At 41.9% G+C, this 23,051-nt stretch overlaps 1 protein-coding gene across 1 annotated transcript in view; it reads right to left on the bottom strand.

Annotated features, from left to right (window-relative positions):
* Positions 1 to 1,239: 1,239 nt before the first annotated feature.
* The window catches only part of FLT3 (fms related receptor tyrosine kinase 3), a 58,324-nt gene continuing 36,512 nt past the window's right edge, over positions 1,240 to 23,051 (bottom strand). Inside the window, exons 12-24 of the mRNA XM_060235305.1 lie at positions 21,777 to 21,952; positions 19,426 to 19,529; positions 19,201 to 19,333; positions 18,991 to 19,095; positions 16,725 to 16,835; positions 15,723 to 15,870; positions 10,760 to 10,887; positions 10,437 to 10,561; positions 7,695 to 7,817; positions 6,529 to 6,640; positions 5,843 to 5,942; positions 3,500 to 3,605; positions 1,240 to 1,400 (exon numbers count right to left, since the gene is read on the bottom strand). Of these exons, the coding sequence (XP_060091288.1) occupies positions 1,266 to 1,400; positions 3,500 to 3,605; positions 5,843 to 5,942; positions 6,529 to 6,640; positions 7,695 to 7,817; positions 10,437 to 10,561; positions 10,760 to 10,887; positions 15,723 to 15,870; positions 16,725 to 16,835; positions 18,991 to 19,095; positions 19,201 to 19,333; positions 19,426 to 19,529; positions 21,777 to 21,952 (1,606 nt within the window). The 3' untranslated portion in view covers positions 1,240 to 1,265. The remainder of the gene's footprint in view (positions 1,401 to 3,499; positions 3,606 to 5,842; positions 5,943 to 6,528; positions 6,641 to 7,694; positions 7,818 to 10,436; positions 10,562 to 10,759; positions 10,888 to 15,722; positions 15,871 to 16,724; positions 16,836 to 18,990; positions 19,096 to 19,200; positions 19,334 to 19,425; positions 19,530 to 21,776; positions 21,953 to 23,051) is intronic.

The raw sequence follows: 23,051 nt of genomic DNA, 5'->3' as shown, positions 1-23,051 counted from the left end.
AAATATAGGGGGGACTTTGAAATCAAATATTAAATAATACTGACATCCGATAAAATACCAAAGTAAAAAAAAATCAAGCAATATTGGTACCAAGTAAGAAGCATCCAATGGATATTCAGCAAATATATGAAGCTTCAAAGGATAGAAAGGTCAGGAAAGGACAATGTCTGGGGGAATTCTTGGGGAACAAATTAATTTTAGCTCTGATGGTAGTTTTAAACTAATTCTGGGTTAGGATTAGAGTTCTCCTTATAGTGAATTGCTTGATTCCACCCCCCCCCCCACCCCCATTATCTTCCTCAGGGCTTTTTTTGAGCAGGAATGCAGTCCCGGCTGGCTTGGCACTAGGGGTGTGGCCTAATATGCAAATTAGTTCCTGCTGGGCTTTTCCTACAAGAAAAGCCCTGAGCTTCCTTATTGTGAGCAACTACTAGGACTGGTGTTCTCAGACTCCTATTCTGTGAGCACCAGCCTCTGATCTGCCTTTAAACACCCAAACTGGAGTTTCCCTTACTGCCCTCTGGGAAAACATGGCTTCGCAACCCCTAGCTCTTCTTTGCTTTGCTTCTGCCTTGTAGTTCTCCCCACAGATAATTCTCCTGGGTAGTGTCCACAGCAGTAGACAACCAGTGACAGTAGACAACCCACTGCTCAAGATCTTGGTAACAATACATTGATCCATTTCTCCTTTCTCACAGTATAGCATGAAAGCAGTGTGAGACCAGCAAGCTGATCCAGAGGTTATCTAGGTAAAACCAACTGTTTCCCTTGAATATTCTCTCCTAATGTATTTTCTTGCTCATCTGACGTAATATTTATTGTTTAGAAGATTATGTTTGTGCATGTCTGGGTGTCCCATTCCAAGCATTTCTATGTGACAAGTGCAGCAAATGTTAGTCTCATAGCACAGAGCATCCCTGTGTAAACACCTGAAGTATAAATAATTTTAACTCTTTGTGCCTGCCCTTAAACACAATCAGCTCCTGAATGGATTGTCTGATGTTAGCTACAGCACGAGAGAAATTGTTTAGCTTTCTAAAAAGAGCAGGTGGAAAATGTAGGCATATCAGCAAACAATTGATGCTTGTGAAAAATGCTCCCTTCCCCAATCCCTGAAGCAGAAAGAGTACTAGCTAGCTTCAGTTCCAAAGCCAATACTAGGTGGAACTGGACAAGAGAAATTCAAGGCAGCAGCTAATCTGTTCCCTTTTGATTCGTTCAGTTTATATGCTTAAAAAAAAAAAAGACAACGTAACAAATGGGAATTATTTCTCCCTTGCAACATCTTCATCCAGACATGGAATGGTGCTTTGAAGGTGATTGGCTTCCCTTATGCTACGTGGACGGCTTTTGGAACCAAACGCCTGTTCAGAATGATCACTCTTCTTTGTTTGGCACACCTGCATTTTAGAAAGGGAAACATAAGTGTCAGAAACCAATTACTGGTCCAGTTATTCTTAAGATTATCATTATGGCTATTTGTTGCTTAAAATATTTTCTAGTGTCTGAAGGGGTTTTCAGATTTCATTTATCCTCCTCAAGATCCTGAGATGCAGGTTAATAATACGAACCCTGGAAAATGTTAGCGATCCAGTAGAGCATAGCGGTTAGAGTGTCAGACAAGGGTCTGGGAGACCAACTCTGAAACCCCACTTGACCATGGGAGTACATTGGGGGACCTTGGGTCAGTCATGCACACACTCAGCCTAGCCCATCTCACAGGGGTTTAGTGAAGATAAATTCAAGGAGAGGAGAATGTGTAAGCCAATTTGGGTCCCAATGGGGAGGAAGACAGGGTATAGATGAAGTAAATAAAATAAACACATAAATTAATTGCTTTGACTGCTAAACAGCAAATAATTATTTTTGTATTTTTGCATTTTTAGTGTGTGTGCACACACACGCACATGAGCGTGCATGCACATACACTTGGAAGTCATGTCAGTCCCTGGTGACTGACCCCTACTGGGGGCTTGGAGGATTCAGAGAGGTAGATGAATAAAGCCTGCCCCTGTCCTCCTGACTGCTGGTATTCCAAGAAGGTCTCCCATCCAAGTACTTGCCACAGTCTATGCTGCTTAGCTTCTGAGATCTGACAAGATCAGGCTAGCCTGGGCCATCCAGGTCAGGGCAGCAAAGACATTTCTTGAAGTCTCACTTTATGAATGGAGTAAGAAGTGGAAAGGCCACAGTTCTCAGCCTTTAAGGAAACATTCTGGGAATTAATGTTGCAGCAGATAAACACTTCTCCCTTCTGCATGGAAAACTAGAGGCTCTAGCAGTGCCTCTCAGAGGTCTAAATTAGACCTGAACTGCCTAGTTGCTGGTGCTTCTTGTATCTCTAACTCGGCCAACCCTGAGGCTTCTTGTTGTCTGCCTCAATAATGTCAATACAACTAACCGCAGGTCAGCCAATGCAGAAAATAGTGGCTTTGCTCTGTAGCTCCTGTGTGATTTGACCAAGCCTGGCAAAGCAATCTGGGATGCAGAAGGAAGCAAGAGAGAGAGAAGGAAGCAGATGACAGTGAATTGTTTGCAGGCCTGACAGGAGCCTTCTGTGGGCCTGATGTGGCCCTCAGGCCACATGTTTGATACCCCTGGACTAGGGGGAAGGCATCAAACCTTGTATGCAATCTCCTGTCAAAAGAAACAAGTTTGCATAATGACATGCAGTATCCCAGGAGATTATCACAGGAAAGACTAGGGCTGCAGCAATTGGGATGAGAAACACTGGGGGAACGGACAGAGGCCTGAGCATCTGTAAAACTCGGAAGGTATGTTACATGACCAAGATTGACAGCATCGGGGAGAGGTGTTAGGTGATTTACTGAACATAAAAGAATTTGTCGGCCTTGGAAGGGACCTGGAGAAATGCCCTGAACTGGATGGCCCAGGCTAGCCATCCAGATCTCAGAAGCTCAGCAGGGTTGATCCTGGTTAGCACTTGGATGGGAGACCATCAAGAAAGTCCAGGGGTGCTTTGCAGAGGCAACAAATGGCAACCATCTCGGAACCTTTCTCTTGACTTGAAAACCTTACAGTGTTGCCATAAATCAGCTGTGATTTGACGACGCTTTCCACCACCCACCAGAAGATCTTGTTGCCAGCCCTGGAAGCTAAAGAACAAACCCAACTTCAGTAACTTGATTAGGATATAACGTTGCTGGCCGTTCTCCTCAATGGAACCTCACTGTCTGCCTGGAAAGTGGAGAAAACAGTCTTTCATCTCTTCAGGATGCTACAATAAAACCCCACAACAATATCTGCCTAAACATCACAACCTCCATATTTGTGTTGAGCAGCTGGAGCAAATGCCAGAATGAAGTCAAGCTGGAGTTTCCCCTGGGAGAAAACAGATGCCTTTTCCCAAAGGCTTGAGTCATCAGCAGGGGATGTCGCCATACACAATCCTTTGCCATGTGTGCTGTTGCTATTACAAGATTTTCAACCCAGAAATGCAAAAAGAGAGAGAGAAGTGCTTGCTTGCATGGTTACTCACTGCTCCTTCTGCATCAGCCAGCTGGCCTGCCAGAAGGGAAAGCAGCTGCGAAAAGGACGGTCTTTTCCTGGCATCCAAAGCCCAGCAGGAGCACAGTATGAAATATCTGCAAAGATAGCAACAGAAAACTGCAGGGAGAAAATGACAGAATTCTTTCCTATTTTTTTCCCCATGCAAAAGCTAGGCAATTTGGACATGTGTGTATCCCATAACACAGGCTCTGCTATGATACCCAAGAAGTATATTTTGTTTTATTCCGTTGTACTCCGCAATTATTTTAAAAAAATAACAGATACATGAATTTCAGCATTGCCAGTCAGCTTTAACATTAGAACCACCGTCAGAACCCTGTTCTGCTTTAGATGTGATTGGGGCAGATCCACATCTGGAGATCTGGTTCTGCACCCATCATATGTCGTTTTGGCTTTGCTCTTAGCCAGATGAAATGTCCAAATGCACTGAGTCTGTCTTGTGGCAGACCTGTTGGAAAACCCTCCAATCTACACTCTTATCAAGCCATATTGAACCAAGAAGCAAGGCAGGGTATAAATGTTTAAATAAATAAATAACTTGCCAGCAAGTATAAATGTTTTAATAAATAAACCAATGTTTTAACAAATAAATAACTTGCCAGTAAGTATAAATGTTTTAATAAATAAACAAACGTTTTAATAAATAAACAAATAACTTGCCAGTAAGTATACCTTCGATGGGCTTAGTGGGAACAAAACACACTGGACTTCATTTGCAACCCACCTGCAATTGGCCCGAGATGCTTCACCTCATGGGGCTGCCAGTCAGGATTGTAGCAAGCTTTCCTCTCTAGGTGGGGCTGCTGCCTCTTTCTCAGCTCACATTCTAAAGAGATCTGATTTCCCTACCACAAGCAGATAACTCCACAGCCCTGCCACCAAGATGGAATATCCCTGTACATTTTTAATTACTATGGATTGTTTACACCATAAACATGTACAATAGATCACAAACTGTTATTTATTTAAACAAACAGGAACTACTTTAAATCTCCCTCACTTTAAGCACTCTGTTGTGTTTACAGTCATTGCTATCAGGGGCCTTTTTTCAGGATCACTTAAGCACTGTAGGAGGGATCTTGGAACGTTCACCTGGTCCCTGGGGCAGTCCTGGGTGGGCAGAGGTGTGGGTTAAGTGGATGGAGCTCTGGATCACAATCACTTGGGGGGAGAGTACCAGTTAACACCCACCCACCCACATATTTAAAAATCTAGAAATGTTCCTAAGCTAAAAAGATCTTGTTCTTTAAATGGAAGCTGCAATGTCATACATGTTTAAAAATCTGGTTTCAAACCAGTTTCAGGTGGGGTGAGTGCTCCATGTGTAGTGGGTTATCCACTGGCGCACCTTTGTGGGTTGTGTGCCTGCTAGAAGAGATGCCAGGGAGCATGCAATTCACATCTCTGGCCTATAAATCGTGGTGTTAGTATGCACTTCTGGAGTTGTTTTCCCTGCTGGGATTTAAACCTGGCACATGCAAAGACAGACTAGGCAATGGTTGGTCTTGAATCTGGCTTGCTGATTCAGTGTTTATTAATGGCAAAGAAAGACAAACTGCCTTCATAGACAATTAATATATACATGTTATACTATTTGTTATATTGTAAGCTCATGTGTATGGGTTTTTTTTTGTAACCCACCCTCCAACAAGATCAGCTACAAAAGAAATATCTCAGGTAGGCTTTCTAGCTCCAGGGTGGCAAATCCCTGGAGATTTGAGGATGGAGCTGGGGGGGGGGCACAGTGGGAGGGGCTCCAAGCAAGATAGAATGCCATACAGTCCATTCTCCAAAACAGCAATGTTCTCCAGGGGAGCTGATCTCTGTCATCTGGAGATCAATTGTAATTTTTGTAGATCTCCAGGCCCTGTCTGGAGTTGGCAACCCTAATCTCAGGACTGCACAGTCTGTGCTATCTCAGTATTCTTCTTCCATTGTGCTTGCATAATCTGGTGTTTCTTGACATGAAAGGCAGGTGAACTATTCAGACTAGAAACAATTTGCATGTCCCATTCTTGCAACTCATGAAAACTGTAGTCTATTTACCAAGGTATGGCCTTCACATGGCCTTTGGCATCAGAAGAAATTCATGCAGGCACACCCATACAAATGGCCATTGCACAGGCACAAAGAAGGTATTCCATTCAAATGTTGAGCACTGTGATCTGGCAAAGAGCTCGTTTCATGTATAAACAAGTAAATCCTCCTGCCACTGATACCCGAATGTCTATTACTTTCACTTGGAAGTTCACAAAACCCATACATAATACATTGTTTTTGCCATTTAATCAGGGATATCCCCTAAGCTTACATTTCTTCTGTAGCATAAAATGGACGGTCCATTTTAAATCCATTTTTAATAAGCTTATAGAAGTTTCCATCAACTTGCATTCCAGGATAGGGATTCACACCTAAAGAAAGAAAGACAGTTCTGAAGTAAGGAACAGACTTTGGAAAACTGAACCTCAGCCAGCCTTTCATGACTCCTTTTTTTGTGGCCTCTTTTGAAATGATGCCACAGGGACTGGGCCTTCCTTGCCAATCAAGCTGGCTGCTGCTGGCTTTGACACATTTTTGGAAACAGATAAAATTCATCCTGTTCCACTGTCCTTTTAATTACATACGGAATAAAGACCGCTACTTCTTGTATTAACTGTTTGTGGTTTTACTGCAGTACTACTTCTGATGAAAAGTTATTGTTTTTAATTATTTATTTGGATGATGTGCTGTTTTAATTCTTTATTTTAACTTTACCCAGTGAGTGCATTAGATAGAAGGGGCTAGTATAATTATTTCAGTAAACGAAAGTAAAATATCTTTTTAGGCTGTTCAATGTTTATCTGGTTAAATGTCTTGATTGCCTTGTATCGTGGAAAGATAGGATTTAAAAATGTTGAACTTTTTTTTAAATACTCAGTTCTTCCACTATTGTGAATGTGTACCTTATAAATATATAGTTTGTAATAGTAGCTCTAGACAATATTATCAAAAACATACCAAGGGAGAATATTTCCCACAGTAAGATTCCATAAGACCAAACATCACTCTTAATTGTATATATCCCTTCAAATAAGCTTTCAGGCGACATCCATTTGACAGGTAAGCGAGCCTAGATGCAGGAGGAAGACGGGGGAAAGATTCACTTGTGCTCTAAAAGTTGTATACATTAAAGAAGGAAGAAGTCACATGAACTATGGTTGCAGTCGGACATAACAGAAAACTGTGGTTTGTTGTTACAATAAACCTTAGAAGTTCTCATACTAGTATACTTCTCTCTGCTCGCCTCTCACATGGTTTAAGAATGGAAGGCTTTTGTATGCCCAGTCAAGCCAATTGTAATCTAACAGGTGGGGCTGCGGTTCTGCTTGGTATGCTGAAGGCCCCAGGTTCAATCCCCAGCATCTTGAGTTAAAAGGATCAGATTATAGTAAGTGATAAGAAAGTCCTCTGGAAAACCTCTGCTAGCCAGAGTACAGACAAAGCTGACAGTGACTGACGAATAGTCTGAATTAGGATATAAAAAGGTAAAGGTAATCCCCTGTGCAAGCACCAGTCGTTTCCAACTCTGGGGTGATATTGCTTTCACGATATCATGGCAGACTTTTTATGGGGTGGTTTGCCATTGCCTTCCCCAGTCATCTACACTCCCCCCACCACAAGCTGGGTACTCATTTTACTGACCTTGAACCCAGCTTCCACCAGGATCGAACTCAGGTCATGAGCAGAGAGCTTGGACTGCAATACTGCAGCTTTACCACTCTGTGCCACAGAGCTCTTTAAATTAGGATATGGAAGCCTACACACCATATTTTCAATCATGGTTTAATTCTGATTTGGAATCCCTTTTTGTTGGCAAAAGAACCAACTATGGTTTGCCATTTCATCCAGTTTGGATGAGATGACAGTTTACTGGTATACGGAAGTCTTGCGTTCCCAAGCTTTGTGTCAAGGGAAGATAACAGGAAAGGTGTCCTTGTGGGGGAGGGGGAGAGAAAGTGTGTCATCCCAGTGTCTGTGGCTGAAAAAAGACTTCAGTACATCATGACCCTACTGGACTGTCTTCTGTGTATGCAAAGCAATGGCTCTGCAGGATGTAATTACTACCAGTTTATGAAATTAGTAAAATAAGTAATGCAAAAGATTTAAAACAAGTGAACACTTACATTGCCTCTGACAACATAATTTGAGTCGTTCACAATATCCCTGGCAAGTCCAAAATCACAGATTTTTGCCACTTTCCCATTAGTAACTAGTATATTTCTGGCAGCCAGATCTCTGTGAACACACTGTCAAGGCAGGATCAAATAACAAAGGATGTTGTTTAATTCTTTAATCATCTTAGAAACATGCATTTGTTGGCTAATATGGTATTTGGGGTGTAGCAATTTCCAAAGCAATATAAATTGTGCAGTTAATGAGTTAATTGCCTATGAAATAACAGGACTTGGTTGTTATGGTAAATAAAGTTTGAGCTTAGAGTTAGAACTTCTAAAATAGACCATATTTGAAAAGGTACAAGAATGCTCTATGGTTACTGCCTCTGTGTGTGTGTGTGTGTATGTGTGTGCAATGTACCTTCAACCTGTTTCCTACTTTATTTTATTTCTGTAGATTTCTGTAGATTTATGAAGACTACTTATGAAGACCCTTTGCATTAATGACCTCCAAAACATCCTATCATCAACAACCATGCTCAGGTCTTGCAAACTGAGAGTTGCAGCTTCCTTTAAACCATCTCATGTTGGGTCTGCCTTTCATCCTGCTGCCTTTGAATTTTCCTAGCATTATCATCTTCGCATAATGCAACCAAAATACAATAGCCTCAATTTAGTCATTTTAGCTTCTAGTGAGATTTCAAGCTTCCACAATAGGTAGTGGAATTGGGGGGGGGGGGGGGGGTCTTCAAACTTTAGATATACTTATTTTTCAATAGCTGCATCTGTGTTCCCTGGACCCAAATCCAGTTCCCCATAGCCACATAGCAGCTGCAGAGAATTATTGTTTAAAATAAAGGTGATCCCATTTGGGTTCAGAATGTTTCCACACAGAAAGGAAGAGCTCCTGCCTCCCCCCCCTCCCCGCAGCCATTTTCCCCACACCAAAACTTTTCTGCGGGATTATTTCCCCATTTTTGCTGCTTGTGGAGAGGTAAAAATTGGGGAAACAATCCCTCCTCTAGTGCTGTTTCAGGTTGCTTTGCCAGGCCTGTGTTAGAAAACACCGGGATACTTTGGGGGCAGATCCAGGAGAGGGCGGGGTTTGGGGAGGGGAGGGGCCTCAGCATGGTACAATGCCATAGAGTCCACCCTTCAAAGCAGCCATTTCTCCAGGGGAGCTGATCTCTGCCAGCTGGAGATCAGTTGTAGAAGTGGGAGATCTCCAGGCCCCATTTGGAGCCTGGCAACTTTAATTTCAGCACTGTCCTTCATTCCGCCATAGCAGCCTTCCAAGCCCAAACAGCCTCTCCTTTATTTTTTTTAGAAAAGCCATTCCCCAGCAGCTCTTTAAAAAGGGCCCTCACTGAGTAAGCAAATCTGCAAGTAATAAATCCTGAAAAGTAGGAACCAAAACATACTTAGGATTTATTTGATATTAAGTTTTATATACTGGGGGAAAGGTATTAAGTAGAGCAATACTTGAAGCCATGTATTACGTAGAAAAGACTCAGAGGAAGCACACTGGATCTTTGAAGCAACTACATTTTTAAAGCTATGGCTTGCTAACTCTACGGGAAGGCTGAAGCCTCGCTGCTGTGTCCTCTGACTTGCCTTTGGAGAATGGGGCTCTTTGTACATCTACAAATGATCATTCGATCTCTTGGGATGGATGAGGGGAAATGTATCTCTTACCTACCAGTAAATCCCTAACAGTGCAGTCCCAAGTTACACCCTTCTCAGCCCACAGAAACAGGTGCTGTGTGGCTGTGGGGAACTGAAATCGATGGGCTTAGACAGGTGTAGCTCCTAGATCTGGGCACTATACAAAAGTAATCTCACTGCAGTTCTAAGCAGGCCTACTCAGGTTTATGCAATGAGGTTTACTTTCAGGAAAGATTGCGCTGTAAGAATCCCATTTAGGTCTATTCAATAGGTATTGTTCCTAGGAAAGTGTTCTTCAGATTCCACCTTTATTCATATTTGGACCTTTTCCAATCCACTTTCAATGCACTTCCCAACTCGATTTTACTGTGTGAACTGGCAAAATCCAGTTGGAAAGTGCATTGAAAGTGGATCAAAAGTGCATTATTTAGTTTGTGTGATCGCAGCCACTGTGTACATTTTAAGGAAAACTAAAGTGATTGTTAGACCCGGGATCTATCTTGTCCTGTTTACCACAGGGCCTAGCCATGTGCTTCCAGAAAGGTGATACGAAAGATGTAAACAATCCTCCACTGCTCTTGCCTCCCAGTCACTGGTGCTTAATGGCCTAAAACATCTGAAGATCGACGTTTCATTTAATCATCCTGGCCAAGGACACCATGGTCCCTATTGTCCATGAATTTGTCTTTTAAAACAATTGGTTTTAATTGGTAACCATGAGCCTAGTATTGGAAAAGAGAAAAACTTCCTTCCTTCCTGAAAGTGTTGGAAAGGTCCATTGAGACTTAGATGACCCCATAGGGTTTTCAAGGCAAGAGGGACATTCAGAGATGGCTTGCCATTGCCTGCCTCTGTGCAGCAACCATGGATTTCCTTAGTATCTCCCACCCAAGTACTAACCAGGGCTGACCCTGCTCAGCTTCTGAGGTCAGGGCACTTTTTCACATCAAGCCTAAATCTGTCAACTTCTACCATGTACATCCTCAGAAGTGTTGTTTTACTTTTTTGCATATATAGGGCTGTGGGAAAAGGAAAGTCCATTGATCGCCCTTTTTCTCTTTTGTATGTGTAACATACAAAACTTACTGATTTTGATTCCAAAAACTCCATTCCTTTAGCAACTTGACAGGAGAAGTACAGCAGGTCGTCAAAAGTCAGTACATTGAGATCTTCTTCATCCTCCATTGTCCTGTTTACATATTTAACATCGTCTGTAAACAAAATGCCAAGACAAGAGTTTTAATCCTCTAGGGCTTGAGTCTCTTTTGGCAGGATTAATCTGTAAATCACTACCTTGTTTCAGACTGTTCTCTCTCTCTCTTTTTAAAAAAAAATTCAACCCACAAATCTTGTTGTAAATTCTTAAAGCAACTATGTTGGTTTTGAAAGAACATTGTTGAATGGCTCACCCTCTCCAGAAAGCAGGGAAATGCCAGACGGTTTAGTGGTCAAATCTAAATCTTGCACGTGCACATTTGCAAAGTCATCCATTCCATCTAATGGTGTATACGATCCATTTTTAAGTATATTTCCATTTCTGAAAAAAAGAAAGATGATTTTCAGAAGAATGGCTACATTGACGAACAACGTTTGAGTCCAGGAACATTGCTAAGACCAACAAAGTGGCCCTGACCTGGATAGCACAGGCAAGCCCAATCTCATCAGATTTCAGAAGCTAAGCAGGGTTGACTCTGGCAAGTACTTGTATGGGAGACCTCCTTGGAATATCAGAGTTGGAAGGGCAGGGGCAGGCTTTATTCAGCCACCTCTCTGAATATCCTCCATGCCCCAAGTAGGGGTCAATCACCAGAGGTTGCCATCACACATACGCACACACACACGCAAAAATACAAAAATACCAAAAGTAAATTTATTCCACTGCTTCAGACCAACATGGCTACCCATCTGAATCTACAATGAAGGAAACATCAGTAAGACTGAACGTCTTCCTCATGGAACCTATATGCAGTAATCATATCTATGACAACAAATTGCTTTTACAAACAGAGGTTTGGCTGGAGATATACTTAATCAGGATTTTATTACTTATATCGCTGGAACTTGGAACGCACTGTATTGCCCATTTGCTATAAACAAAAAAGTCTACAAAAGAGATTTGACACTCTCGGCTTAGTCAAATTAAGCCAACTAATCTGTTGTGGGTTTCTGATACAATTATGGTTCTTAAAATATAATAAAGTCACCCTAATAGCTTGGTTAACTATTGTCAGGCACCATGGGCAGGTGTCCAGAATTTATATATAGGCTTTTTTCTTCCTGACCAATCTGGGCTGCCAGTAGGAAGTGAAATGCAGGCAGTTCCATCAAGAAACTTTGACAACAACCTAGAATTTTCCTGGCTTTGGAAGTTAGGTGACATTCAAGAGCCAGTCTAGTGCCAGTGATATCAAACCTTCCAGATCTGCTCCTTGCCTTCAATCTGGGCAACCTGGCAGTGAGAGAAACCCTCAGATCCCCCAGACACATCCAGATTACTCATTTTTTGCTGCCTGTCTCCTTTCAGCCTGTCTGATTCTGCTTATCTATGAAATATATTGACTGTGCACTATTACATGAACACGTTTGCCATTTTACTAGGATTGTAGAATTAATTCCTTCATTTTATTCAACCTGGAAGTGACATGCACTGATGGCTGTATCTTTGAATTTTGAATACTGTGTTTAGAATCCATGTCTTAGGCACTGCATAAAGTTGCTGGATAGGGCAGAAAAGGTGAAGAGGAAGCATGGTGGAGACTAGAGCAAAGCTATCCTATATACCAGGCATCATAGATTTCAGCTGCTAGCCTGCTACACAGACTTTCCTCCCCCACCCCCCACCCCGATGGCACAGGCTAACCCAGTCTTATCAGATCTTGAAAACTGAGCAGAGTAGTACTTAAATGGGAGATTACCAAGGAAGTCCATGGTTACTATGCAGAGGAGGGCAATGGTGAACCACTTCTGAACATCTCTGGCCTTGAAATCTGTACAGAGTCACCATAAGTCATCTGTGACTTGACAGCACTTTTCATCACCATGGCAGTTACATTGAGCCAGGGCATTTTTGTAGCAGGAACTCCTTTGCATATGATCACCATCTTCAAGTACTTGAAGGGCTGTCATATAGAGGATGGTGTGGAATTGTTTTCTGTGGCCCCAGAAGGTAGGACCAGAACCAATGGGTTGAAATTAAATCAAAAGAGTTTCTGGCTCAACATTAAGAAGAATTTCCTGACTGTTAGAGCGATTCCTCGGTGGAACAGGCTTCCTCGGGAGGTGGTGGGCTCTCCTTCCTTGGAGGTTTTTAAACAGAAGCTAGATGGCCATCTGACAGCGATGAAAATTGTGTGAATTTAGGTGGCAGTATTTCTGAATTTCTTGCATTGTGCAGGGGGTTGGACTAGATGACCCTGGAGGTCCCTTCCAACTCTATGATTCTATTAGGCCACACACCCCTGAAATAGTAAATCCTCCAAGAGTTTACAGGCTCTTATTACTGTAAGCTCTTGGAGGATTGGCTGCATCAAGGGTGTGTGCCTTAATATCCAAAGGAGTTCCTGCTACAAAAAAAGCCCTGCACTAAGCTCATATCTTTTAGTAATCTTCTGTAAGATGAACTGCAAGATGGGTAACATCAAGATTTTAGCACCAAACTAATTTGATGGATTTAATTAGATGGCTTTAATATATGATAATAACATGTATTTATGATTTGTCATATGTTTTGTAAACACTTTGTTTTAACTGTTGAAATGTTGCATATTATGCTATGCTTTGGTGGGGAGGGCGGGATACAAATTAAATATTATTATTATCATCATCATCATCATCATCATCATCATCATCATCATCTTCTTCTTCTTCTGTAATGGGATTGTAGTCAAGAGGTAATATAACTTAACAGACATGCCAAATTTGGCAGGCATATACTGTTGTTGTAGAAAATTAATGCAAGCCCTTTCTCATTCCTTTGTTCTTGCTTTGCTCTTGTTCTAACTGCAGTCAGAAGTGCCCTAAAGCCTCATGCAGTCACCAAAGTATGGACTGTACCTTTGGTGCTGTCCAGCAATAGCAGCCTTGCCTGCCACAAGTACACTGGGCATGCCATGTCTGCAAACACCTTTGGCACAGCCCCTTTCAGCAACTACCTGGTCTACTAATGGATTTGGAAGGCTGGTGGGCCATGCTCTTAGTGGAGAGATGGGTGGCTTTGGAGTGAGCTGTGAACTTTACAGGATATGATGTACACACGAAAGTTTGCTCTCAATTGTTTACTCTCATTTGTTCACTTGCTGGCTGCAGTCATCTTTAGAAGGTGATGTGTGTTTTTGCAAAGGGAGAGGGGAGTTGGCCTCACAAATAACTCTGGGCTACTTCAAATGTAACTAAGAAAACACATGGTTACAGATTCTGGGTTGCTGGCCAAAAGAATATGTAAATTGCAAGCCCACCATGGGGGAGGATTGTGGGTTAGGTGTAGAGCATTTGCTTTGCTTGCAAAAGGTCCCAGGTTCAGTCCCCAATATCTTCAGATGAAAGGCTACAGGGATAGGAGACTTACAGTGCAATCCTAAGGACGCTTTCCTGTGAGTAAGCCCCATTGGATAACCAATAGTAGGATTCAGAGTTCCTGATTAGGATTGCTGTTTTAAAGACCTCCACTGGAGGCCCTAGAGAGCCACTGTCAGGCAGAATAAACAATACTGTCCTCGATAGAGCAATAGTCTAAGTCAGTATAAGGCAGCTCCTCATGTTTACCACTACTGTGCGGCCATCACTAGGACACAACTGTGAAGGGCCTTATTTTAAACAGTCCCATGGAGATTAAAACCTCTATCTCTGAATTAACAGAATGTATTGATCATTAAATTACAGTGCTGCTTGATGATTAAATGTTCCCTTACAACACTCAGTCTTTGCAGGGTATGGCCCACAATCTCTAAAGAAGATATTGAGGTCTGTTCATTTGTTTGTCACAGGTTGAAAGTGAAACCTTGTATTTCCTAGCCAATAAAACAGGTGACATATTGATTAAACCTTTTATTTAAAAATAATATGATCACTCTAGATCTGATTAAACAAAACATCAAACAGAAACGCAGAACACAGGCACAAATCAATGCTGTATAAGCATACATGTCATTCCTGTTCTGCATAAGATGTCATTTACAATAAAAGTTTAGTTTCAAAGCTTGCTACTCAGAGTTTTGCCCCAAAAAAGGGAGGGGGAGCAAATTTCAATGAATCTCAGATCTGAGATATTCAGAGATTATACATTGTGGCTAGTTTATACAGAAGTTCTTGCATAGGCCAACACATTACAAAACTTTTTAAATCATGCTCTCTAAAGGCATGATGTAAGTCACCCATCCCAAAAAATAATTGTTGCAAACTCAGTTCCATTTGTTCTTGAATTTATTCTGCACATAAAGCCATTTATTCATAAGTTAGCCTTCAAGGCTGAAAACTGTAAACTAACTAGAACAGTGGGGAAAATGCATGTTTGCAGATTTACACAGGAACCTAAAAGCAAACGCTCAGGTCTACAGCATCAAAACTTTTAAAGAGTTATTTAAAGTTAAAATCCGAAACAATGTTTTCATGACTCAGAGAAAGTATCCATGGCTTGTTCCATGACCCAGTACACTGACAGTCAACAGAGAGAGTGGGATCATGTGAACACATCAAGTTGTCTTAGGGTGCAGTCACACACACTAAATGATGCATTTTCAATCCACTTCCCAACTGGATTTTGCTCTGTGAAATGGCAAGAATTCACTTTCAAACAGTTTCAGAAATGGATTGAAACTGCATTATTTACCATGTGTGACCTCACCTGTAGAGTTCTTTTCCATCACCTACTACCTGGTTGGAAGGCAAGGCAGTATGGCATGGCCTGATTGCAACAGATCTCAGACACTATGCAGGGTTGGTACTTGGAAGGGAGATCGCCAAGGAAGACTCTGCAGAAGAAAGCAATGCCGTACTACTTCTGTTTCTCAATTGCTTTGAAAGCCCCTTGCTGGGGTCACCATAAATCAACTGTGACTTAATGGCATTTTACACACATACTACCTGGTTCTTTTACTTGGAGGTACTAGGGACTGAACCTGGGACCTCTGCATGCAAAGCAGCTACTCTGTCATCAAGCTACAGCCCTTCCTCTTCCACACTGCATACTGTTGTGCTAGAATTAACAGAGTGGTCAGAGGCAGGAAACAAACTTGTCAATCATATGCATATTAGCAGGTGTTTTCATAAGCTATGACTCACATCTGCTCTTCTGTGTGAGAACAACAGATAGTGCCCCCTCACTCTTGGTTTGGCATTCAATACCTCTCCCCAAGTCACAGCAGGTTAAGTTGTTACCTTGGTCGGTCTGAGAAATTGTGGTAAAAGCTGAAATTATGCTGCTTGAAGATATCAGTCAATGTCTTGTGAAATCTTTCCCTCTTGCTTCGTAAATAGTTCAAAAGATCTCCGCAGCAACAGTATTCAAAAATCAAGTAAATCGGTCCTGGAATATGTTTTAGTAAACAAACAAACAAACAGCTGCTACTACTACTAGATGTAAAATAGGAAAAGGAAACAACTTTTGGATGATGCAGCAGCACTTTTTCAAAGAAACAGAGTTTCCTTCAGGGCTTTTTTTGTAGCAGGAATTCCTTTTCATATTAGGCCACACATCCTGATGTAGTCAATCCTCCAAGAGCTTACAGGGGTCTTATTTCAGGGTCTACTGTAAGCTGTTGGAGGATTGGCCACATCAGGGGATGTGGCCTAATATGCAAAGGAGTTCCTGCTACAAAAGAGCCCTGGTTCTTTTTATTCTTGACTAAGACTTCATTGCAATTTTGCTTTTCATTTGGAAGGAGCCACAGACAGAAATGACTAGTACCAATGTGACTACCTATGCCATCCATTCCTTTACCAGACCACTGACACCTCCAGCGGAACAGCCTACAGCAGTGGTTGGCAAACTGTGTGTTGGGAACTAGAGGTAGGTCTCACTCAGGTGGGTTATAAGGTCAGGTAGGAGGAAGGACAGGTGGAGTGGAAGAGAAGACACTGGGAGGCTTGATGGCAAAATTGGGTTTGCTTCTGTATAAAGTGAGAAATAACCATGAAATATAACTCAATAATGTCACATATTTATAAATGCTAGAAATGAAATTTTAAACATCTTCATTGTTAACTGATATGGGATTCTTGCATTTTATGCCATGGAGGGGTAAAGTAGAGTGGATCTGCTTTGTAAATGGGTGCCAAAAAAGTAAAGTAAGTTTAGAATTTGACCCCACTTCTAAAAAAGTTTGAGAACCACTCATCAGCAGGACAGTAAAGATCAAAGATCAGAAAGGTGCTCCTTACCTGGCAGGGTACAAGCTCCTAGTAGATTCACAATGTTATCATGACTTCCAATGTGAGTCATCATTTTGAGTTCTGACATCAGAGCATCTTTTTCAGAAGAGCTATATTTTTCTGTAAGTACAACAACACCATGAAACATGATTTTCACCAGACTGAAGGCCTGCATCTCTATCATTTAAATATACAAGGGTTAACTAAGCTCAGCACCACTAAGTGGATCCTGTATAAGCTGCTCATACATCTTAGTGTCATTGATTGGCCACAGCACCAGTAGCAGCTTTGAAGATCTGCAGCTGAAGATAAATCCACAGCCCAGAAAGAAAAGCAGAACTTAACAATTCTCTATTCCTAACTGGGATGCTTGATCTGATGTGATCAAGCTTGATCTGATGTGATCAATTCCACAAGGCTCACTCCCTGGTAAATGTGTTGAGGATCACAACCTTATTGCCAAGAATTGCCAACATTGGATTAAATGGGTTACAATATCCTATTCAGCAAGACTTATTGATGAAGGCTTATAGGCTCATCTGCTAGGTACTAGTCTAATATTTATCTATTGGCCCCGGCATTACAAGCTGTGGCAGAGTGGCTCAGGCTGAGTTGTCTGAAGCTGAATCCAACGAAGACAGAAGTCCTTTGTCTGAGCCGCGGTGGTCTGAGAAGGGAAATCCCTCTACCAGCCTTTGATGGGGCGCCACTGATATCAGCGCCTAAAGTCAAGAGCTTGGGGGTGCTACTGGAGCCCACATTAACTATGGAGGCCCAGATATCAGCCACTGCGAGATCCGCCTTTTTCCATCTTAGGCGGGCACGGCAGCTGGCACACTTCCTAGAGCACAGTGACTTAGCGACAGTGATTCATGCAACAGTCACCTCGAGACTAGACTACTGTAATGCCCTCTACATAGGGCTGCCCATGTCCCGAATCCAGAAGCTGCAGCTGGTGCAGAATGCTGCAGCCAGGCTGTTATTGGGTCTCTCTATTCGGGACCATGTACAGCCGGGGCTGCGGAGACTGCACTGGTTGCCAATAGTGTTCCAGATTCACTACAAGGTGCTGGTTATTACCTTTAAAGCCCTATATGGCCGAGGACCTGTCTACCTTAGGGACCATCTCTCCCTATATATTCCCCAGAGGGTACTTAGATCTGGATCGCAAAACCTATTAGAAATCTCCGGGCCGAGGGAGGTGAGATTGAAGGCTACCAGAGAAAGAGCTTTCTCTATTGCGGCCCCCCACTGGTGGAACCAATTCCCAGATGATGTTAGAGCCTTGCGGGATCTTGCCCAATTCCTCAAGGCCTGCAAAACAACATTATTTCGAATGGTCTTCAACCAAAGTACATAGCTGTCCAACATCATGGCATGCAACTTAGCACCAAAACTGTTGTTTTAAAATTGTATTAATAATTTTAAATTGCAAATCATTTAATTTTACCTGATACTATTGTAATCGTTGTTATTGCTCTATGGTTTTAGCGTTTTATTGTTGATATTTACGTTGTTAGCCACCCTGAGCCTGCTCCAGCGGGGAGGGCGGGATATAAATATGAAAAATAAATACATATTATATTATATTATATTATATTATATTATATTATATTATATTATATTATATTATATTATATTATATTATATTATATTATATTATATTATATTAATCAATGTATGTTCTACTAAGGTCCCTGGAACTTTTTCACATGTACAACTGACAAGACAAGTCTCCCACATCCTATAATTATGCATTGGATTCTTCCTACCTAAATGCAGAACTTTGCATTTTGTTGTATTTAGAAGTACATCTCACTATATTTAATAGGGCCTTCTCTTGGATAAGTGTATTGTGGCATTACTATTGCTCTTTGAATTACTTGAAAGTTCTAAACTGCCTTCAGGGGCAGCCTCATATAAGAGGCACTGGAGCTTAAATCATGCAGTCTGAGGCCAGTATGCCTTGCAGCTCAAACTTTGCTTTGTGTCACAGTGGCAGTTTGCCAGAAGACTGAGCTTCTGCTCTGCCACCCACTCCTTGTTCTTTTTATACAGAAGCTTGTGGTGGTGGATGACTGAGCCCCTGATTACTGGTCTGCTGCTGTTGTTTTGTGCTACCTTCCTTATTGGTTGTAGATGGCCCTCAGTTTCCCCGCCTTTGCCTGGATTATCTACTCAGCTGATTTGAATACAAGTTCCACCCCACCCACCATTATATCAATAGCCTGCAGGTATTGCAGTAGAAATGAACCAGTCAGTCTTTACAACATACCCTTCAGCATTTTGACAGCAACTTGGACTGACACTCCTGACTCACTAATTCCATAGGCTGTAGCTTTCACCACTTTCCCAAAGGCACCAGAACCAAGAACTTGCCCTACATGGGGAAAAAGAAAAGAAAACCATTTTCTTCATCTTTCAGTTTGGGCATGTGGTTATCAGTCTGATGGTTAGTTGAAGGATGGCCACTGCAGATTCTCACCAAATTCCAGATTTTCTCTGGGAAATTCCCACTTGCGTTCATACTCCATCTCGCTGAAATCGACATAGATGTATTCATTGTCAGATGGACCAACCATCTGTATAATCTGCATCTGACTCATGTATCTAAATCGCTGCCAGAAATGGAAAACTGTGAATGGCTATGGAAAGGAAATGCAATGAGAAAAACAAATGTGTGAAAGACAGATGCTGGTTTAGCCTTTACCTTTTTGTAACTGTGGGAAATGAATAGGAGCATCACCATGATGAATGAAATAAAGAATCCAATTGTTGCATACAAAACAACATAATTCGGTAGGACAAAGACCTCTGAAATTTGAAAACAGGCAAATTACTGAACATGAAATCAGCACTTCAATGTAATGCTGAAAACAAGATTACTTTGTGCATCTGAGGAAACAAGTGGGATACTACACAAAATTCGTGCCACGATGCATTTGCTCATCCTTAGGATGCTTTGTTGAGGAGAAAAAGTGTATTTGTTTATTCATTCAATTTTTTTTTGCATAATATGGCACCACCTGAGTTCAGCCTTTCCATAACATGCCTTCAACAAGACTCCATCAGAGCACTCTGTGAGGTTTATAATAAGGAATGTAAAAATATCACAGTCATTCACTAAAAAGCAAATTTAAAACTAGCCATCTTCGATAACTATAGATTCTGATATGCTATATGATATGTTATTAAGCTGCGCCTTGCCAGAGGCTGAGCACATTTCAGAGAGCTCTGAGAGAGAGCAGATAAGAAGTGCTATAAGGGTGAGGTTTGGCTTTCTAAACAGCTGGGGGAGTTGCTGAGAATTTCTGAGTATGTGTGACTGTGTGATTGCTGAAAATTCTGAGTTTGTGGTTGCTGGGGAACTGCTGTTTGTTTGGTTTGAGTGGGCTGAAGGTGATTGTTGCTGATTGATTAGAAGTGACTGTGTTCCTGGGGCAGACTGAGGCCCCACCCTCTTTGCATTATTAAACTGCGCCTTGCCAGAGGCGCAAGCCTTCAGCGTGAGCCGAAGGGCAAGAGCTAAAGGGCTCTTGGCTGGTGGCTCTTGGCCTGGGGGCTGTGTAAGGCCCAGGAACCCAGATCCCTATTGTCCTTGTGTTCCCAATAAGGTAAGCAGACGCTCCAGAAGGAGAGCCACATAAACAAACAGGATTTAAAAGGGGACTGTATATTTTAAAAAAGCTATCATGAAGGTAGAATGCCAGCAGGGGGGTGGGGGCTTTCCAGTGTTTTGCACTGAGTGTCACATGTATGACTATCTGCCCACAGGACAGAAGTCTTGGGTGTGTGCTCGATGCAAGGAGCTCCTGGTACTCAGGGAATGAGTTCGTACCCTTGACGACCTCCTTTCTTGTCACCGCAATACTGTGTGCAGTTCTGGTCGCCGCACCTCAAAAAGGATATTATAGCATTGGGAAAAGTGCAGAAAAGGGCAACTAGAATGATTAAAGGGTTGGAACACTTTCCCTATGAAGAAAGGTTAAAACGCTTGGGGCTCTTTAGCTTGGAGAAACGTCGACTGCGGGGTGACATGATAGAGGTTTACAAGATAATGCATGGGATGGAGAAAGTAGAGAAAGAAGTACTTTTCTCCCTTCTCACAATACAAGAACTCGTGGGCATTCAATGAAATTGCTGAGCAGTCAGGTTAAAACGGATAAAAGGAAGTACTTCTTCACCCAAAGGGTGATTAACATGTGGAATTCACTGCCACAGGAGGTGGTGGCAGCTACAAGCATAGCCAGCTTTAAGAGGGGATTGGATAAAAATATGGAGCAGAGGTCCATCAGTGGTTATTAGCCACAGTATATATATATGTGTGTGTGTGTGTATGTATACACACACACACACACACACATATTGGCCACTGTGTGGCACAGAGTGTTGGACTGGATGGGCCATTGGCCTGATCCAACATGGCTTCTCTTATGTTCTTATCTCTGTTTTGGTTTATAGGCCAAGTGCTAGTAATTAAGAGTAATGAACATTTGGAATTCACTGCAACAAGAAGTGGAGGTGGTGACAAACCTAGACAGCTTCAAGAGGGGATTGGATAAACATATGGGCAAAGGTCCATCAGTGGCTATTAGCCACAAAGTACAGATATATATGTCTGGGGCATGGATGCTCTATATTTTTGGTGCTTGGGAGGCTTCTGGTGTTCTGGCCCTGCTGGTGGACCTCTTGATAGGACCTGGATTTTGGCCACTGTGTAAAACAGAGTGTTGTGCTGGATAGACCATTGGCCTGATCCAATATGGCTTGTCTGTCTGTCTGCCTGCCTGCCTGCCTGCCTGCCTGCCTGCCTGCCTGCCTGTCTATTCATTTTATGTGTTCCCAATTAATGGAGATCTAGAAGTGGCTCTGGGAGATCAAAAATCATGCTAACAGAAATACACATTTTGTTCAAAGCTCCATATAGACAGGTTTCTTTTGGACCCCTAATACAGTATGTTTTTACATTGCAAGCCAAATATTGCAAGAGCATTTCACAGTACTCTGTAAACAAAAAGAACAAAATCCCATTCCTGCTCCATAGGTATAAAAGGACAATACCTTTGGGTTTAAGGAAGTTTGTCTTGCAGGATACATCAACAGAATTGTTTGCACAACATTCAATGAAAAATCCAGCTTGTGCCTCTGTTGTATGCAAAGTGCTGTTTGTGATCCAGGAACCAAAGGTTTTTCCTTCATGTTTGTCATCTGAAATTCCATCTGTGACTTCAGTACAACTGAGGGGAAAAGAAATCCATGTATGTTTTCTACTATTTACCCAAGCTTCTAGAAAGGCAAGAAGTTTGTGGCTTGTGTTTTTAAAACATTCTTTATTGATATGCATAAATGAATGCAATAGCTGCTCACTTTAACTTTTGTTCTGTTCTGTATGTGGACTCAAGTGAGAACTGAAGTGGGTGTACCTCCCACTATATTATAGCTCACAAATATATATATTTTAAATTTCTGATGCATACTGTGTACTAGAACAATGAGGGGTAGAAATTAGAGCCTCAGGCGCATTCTACATGGCCATCCTATACCATTTATGCCAGCAGCAAAGTAAGAGATGAGACACCTGAGAGCCTCTTCATTGGTTTGACAGATGATTGCCACAGCAAACAGATGAAATGTAAAAGGGTGCACTGCATCTCCAAACACCTGAAAATACATGGTGGGCACTTGCCAAGGAGCTTGTATGTGTCCACTGCCTGTTTGCAGATGTTCTGCTTGTTTGATGGCAACCACTGGTGTCCCATGAAGGGACCACATAAAGTGTGAATTATCATTCTAGAAGATAAGGGTTGTTTGACAGCCTCTTTACAAAGTGTTAATCAAAGGTGATATAATGTAGTACGTAAGAGACTCAGTTATGAATCAGGAAATCCCTGGTACATGTTTCCTGCGAAGTTCTATCCCTCACCATCCTTCCCTCTCCAGCATATGAGATAATTATTGAATTACATTATAATGTTAAAGAATAATATGGCACTGTGTTTCAAATCCACTGAAAATGCAAAGAAGCATTAAGTGTTATCAGGGCTTTTTTTGTAGCATGAACTCCCTTGCTTATTAGCCACACACCCCTGATGTAGCCAATCCTCCAAGGCCTTACAGGGCTCTTTTTGCAGGCCTACTATAAGTTCCAGGAGGACTGGCTACATCAGGGGGTGTGGCCTAATATACAAAGGAGTTCCTGCTACAAAAAAAGCCCTGTGTTATCATTTTAAGTATAGTTACTTTAGTGTGATAATTATTATAATTAATGCTTAACAGTACTTGATGAAAATAATATGCATACCATCAAGTATTATAATTACTAATAAAATATTGTTA

This window comes from Heteronotia binoei, chromosome 3 (assembly GCF_032191835.1).
Source record: "Heteronotia binoei isolate CCM8104 ecotype False Entrance Well chromosome 3, APGP_CSIRO_Hbin_v1, whole genome shotgun sequence".
Lineage (NCBI taxonomy): Eukaryota > Metazoa > Chordata > Lepidosauria > Squamata > Gekkonidae > Heteronotia > Heteronotia binoei.
The sequence above is the reverse complement of the archived record's forward strand: the minus strand, read 5'-3'. Positions and strand labels throughout refer to the sequence as shown.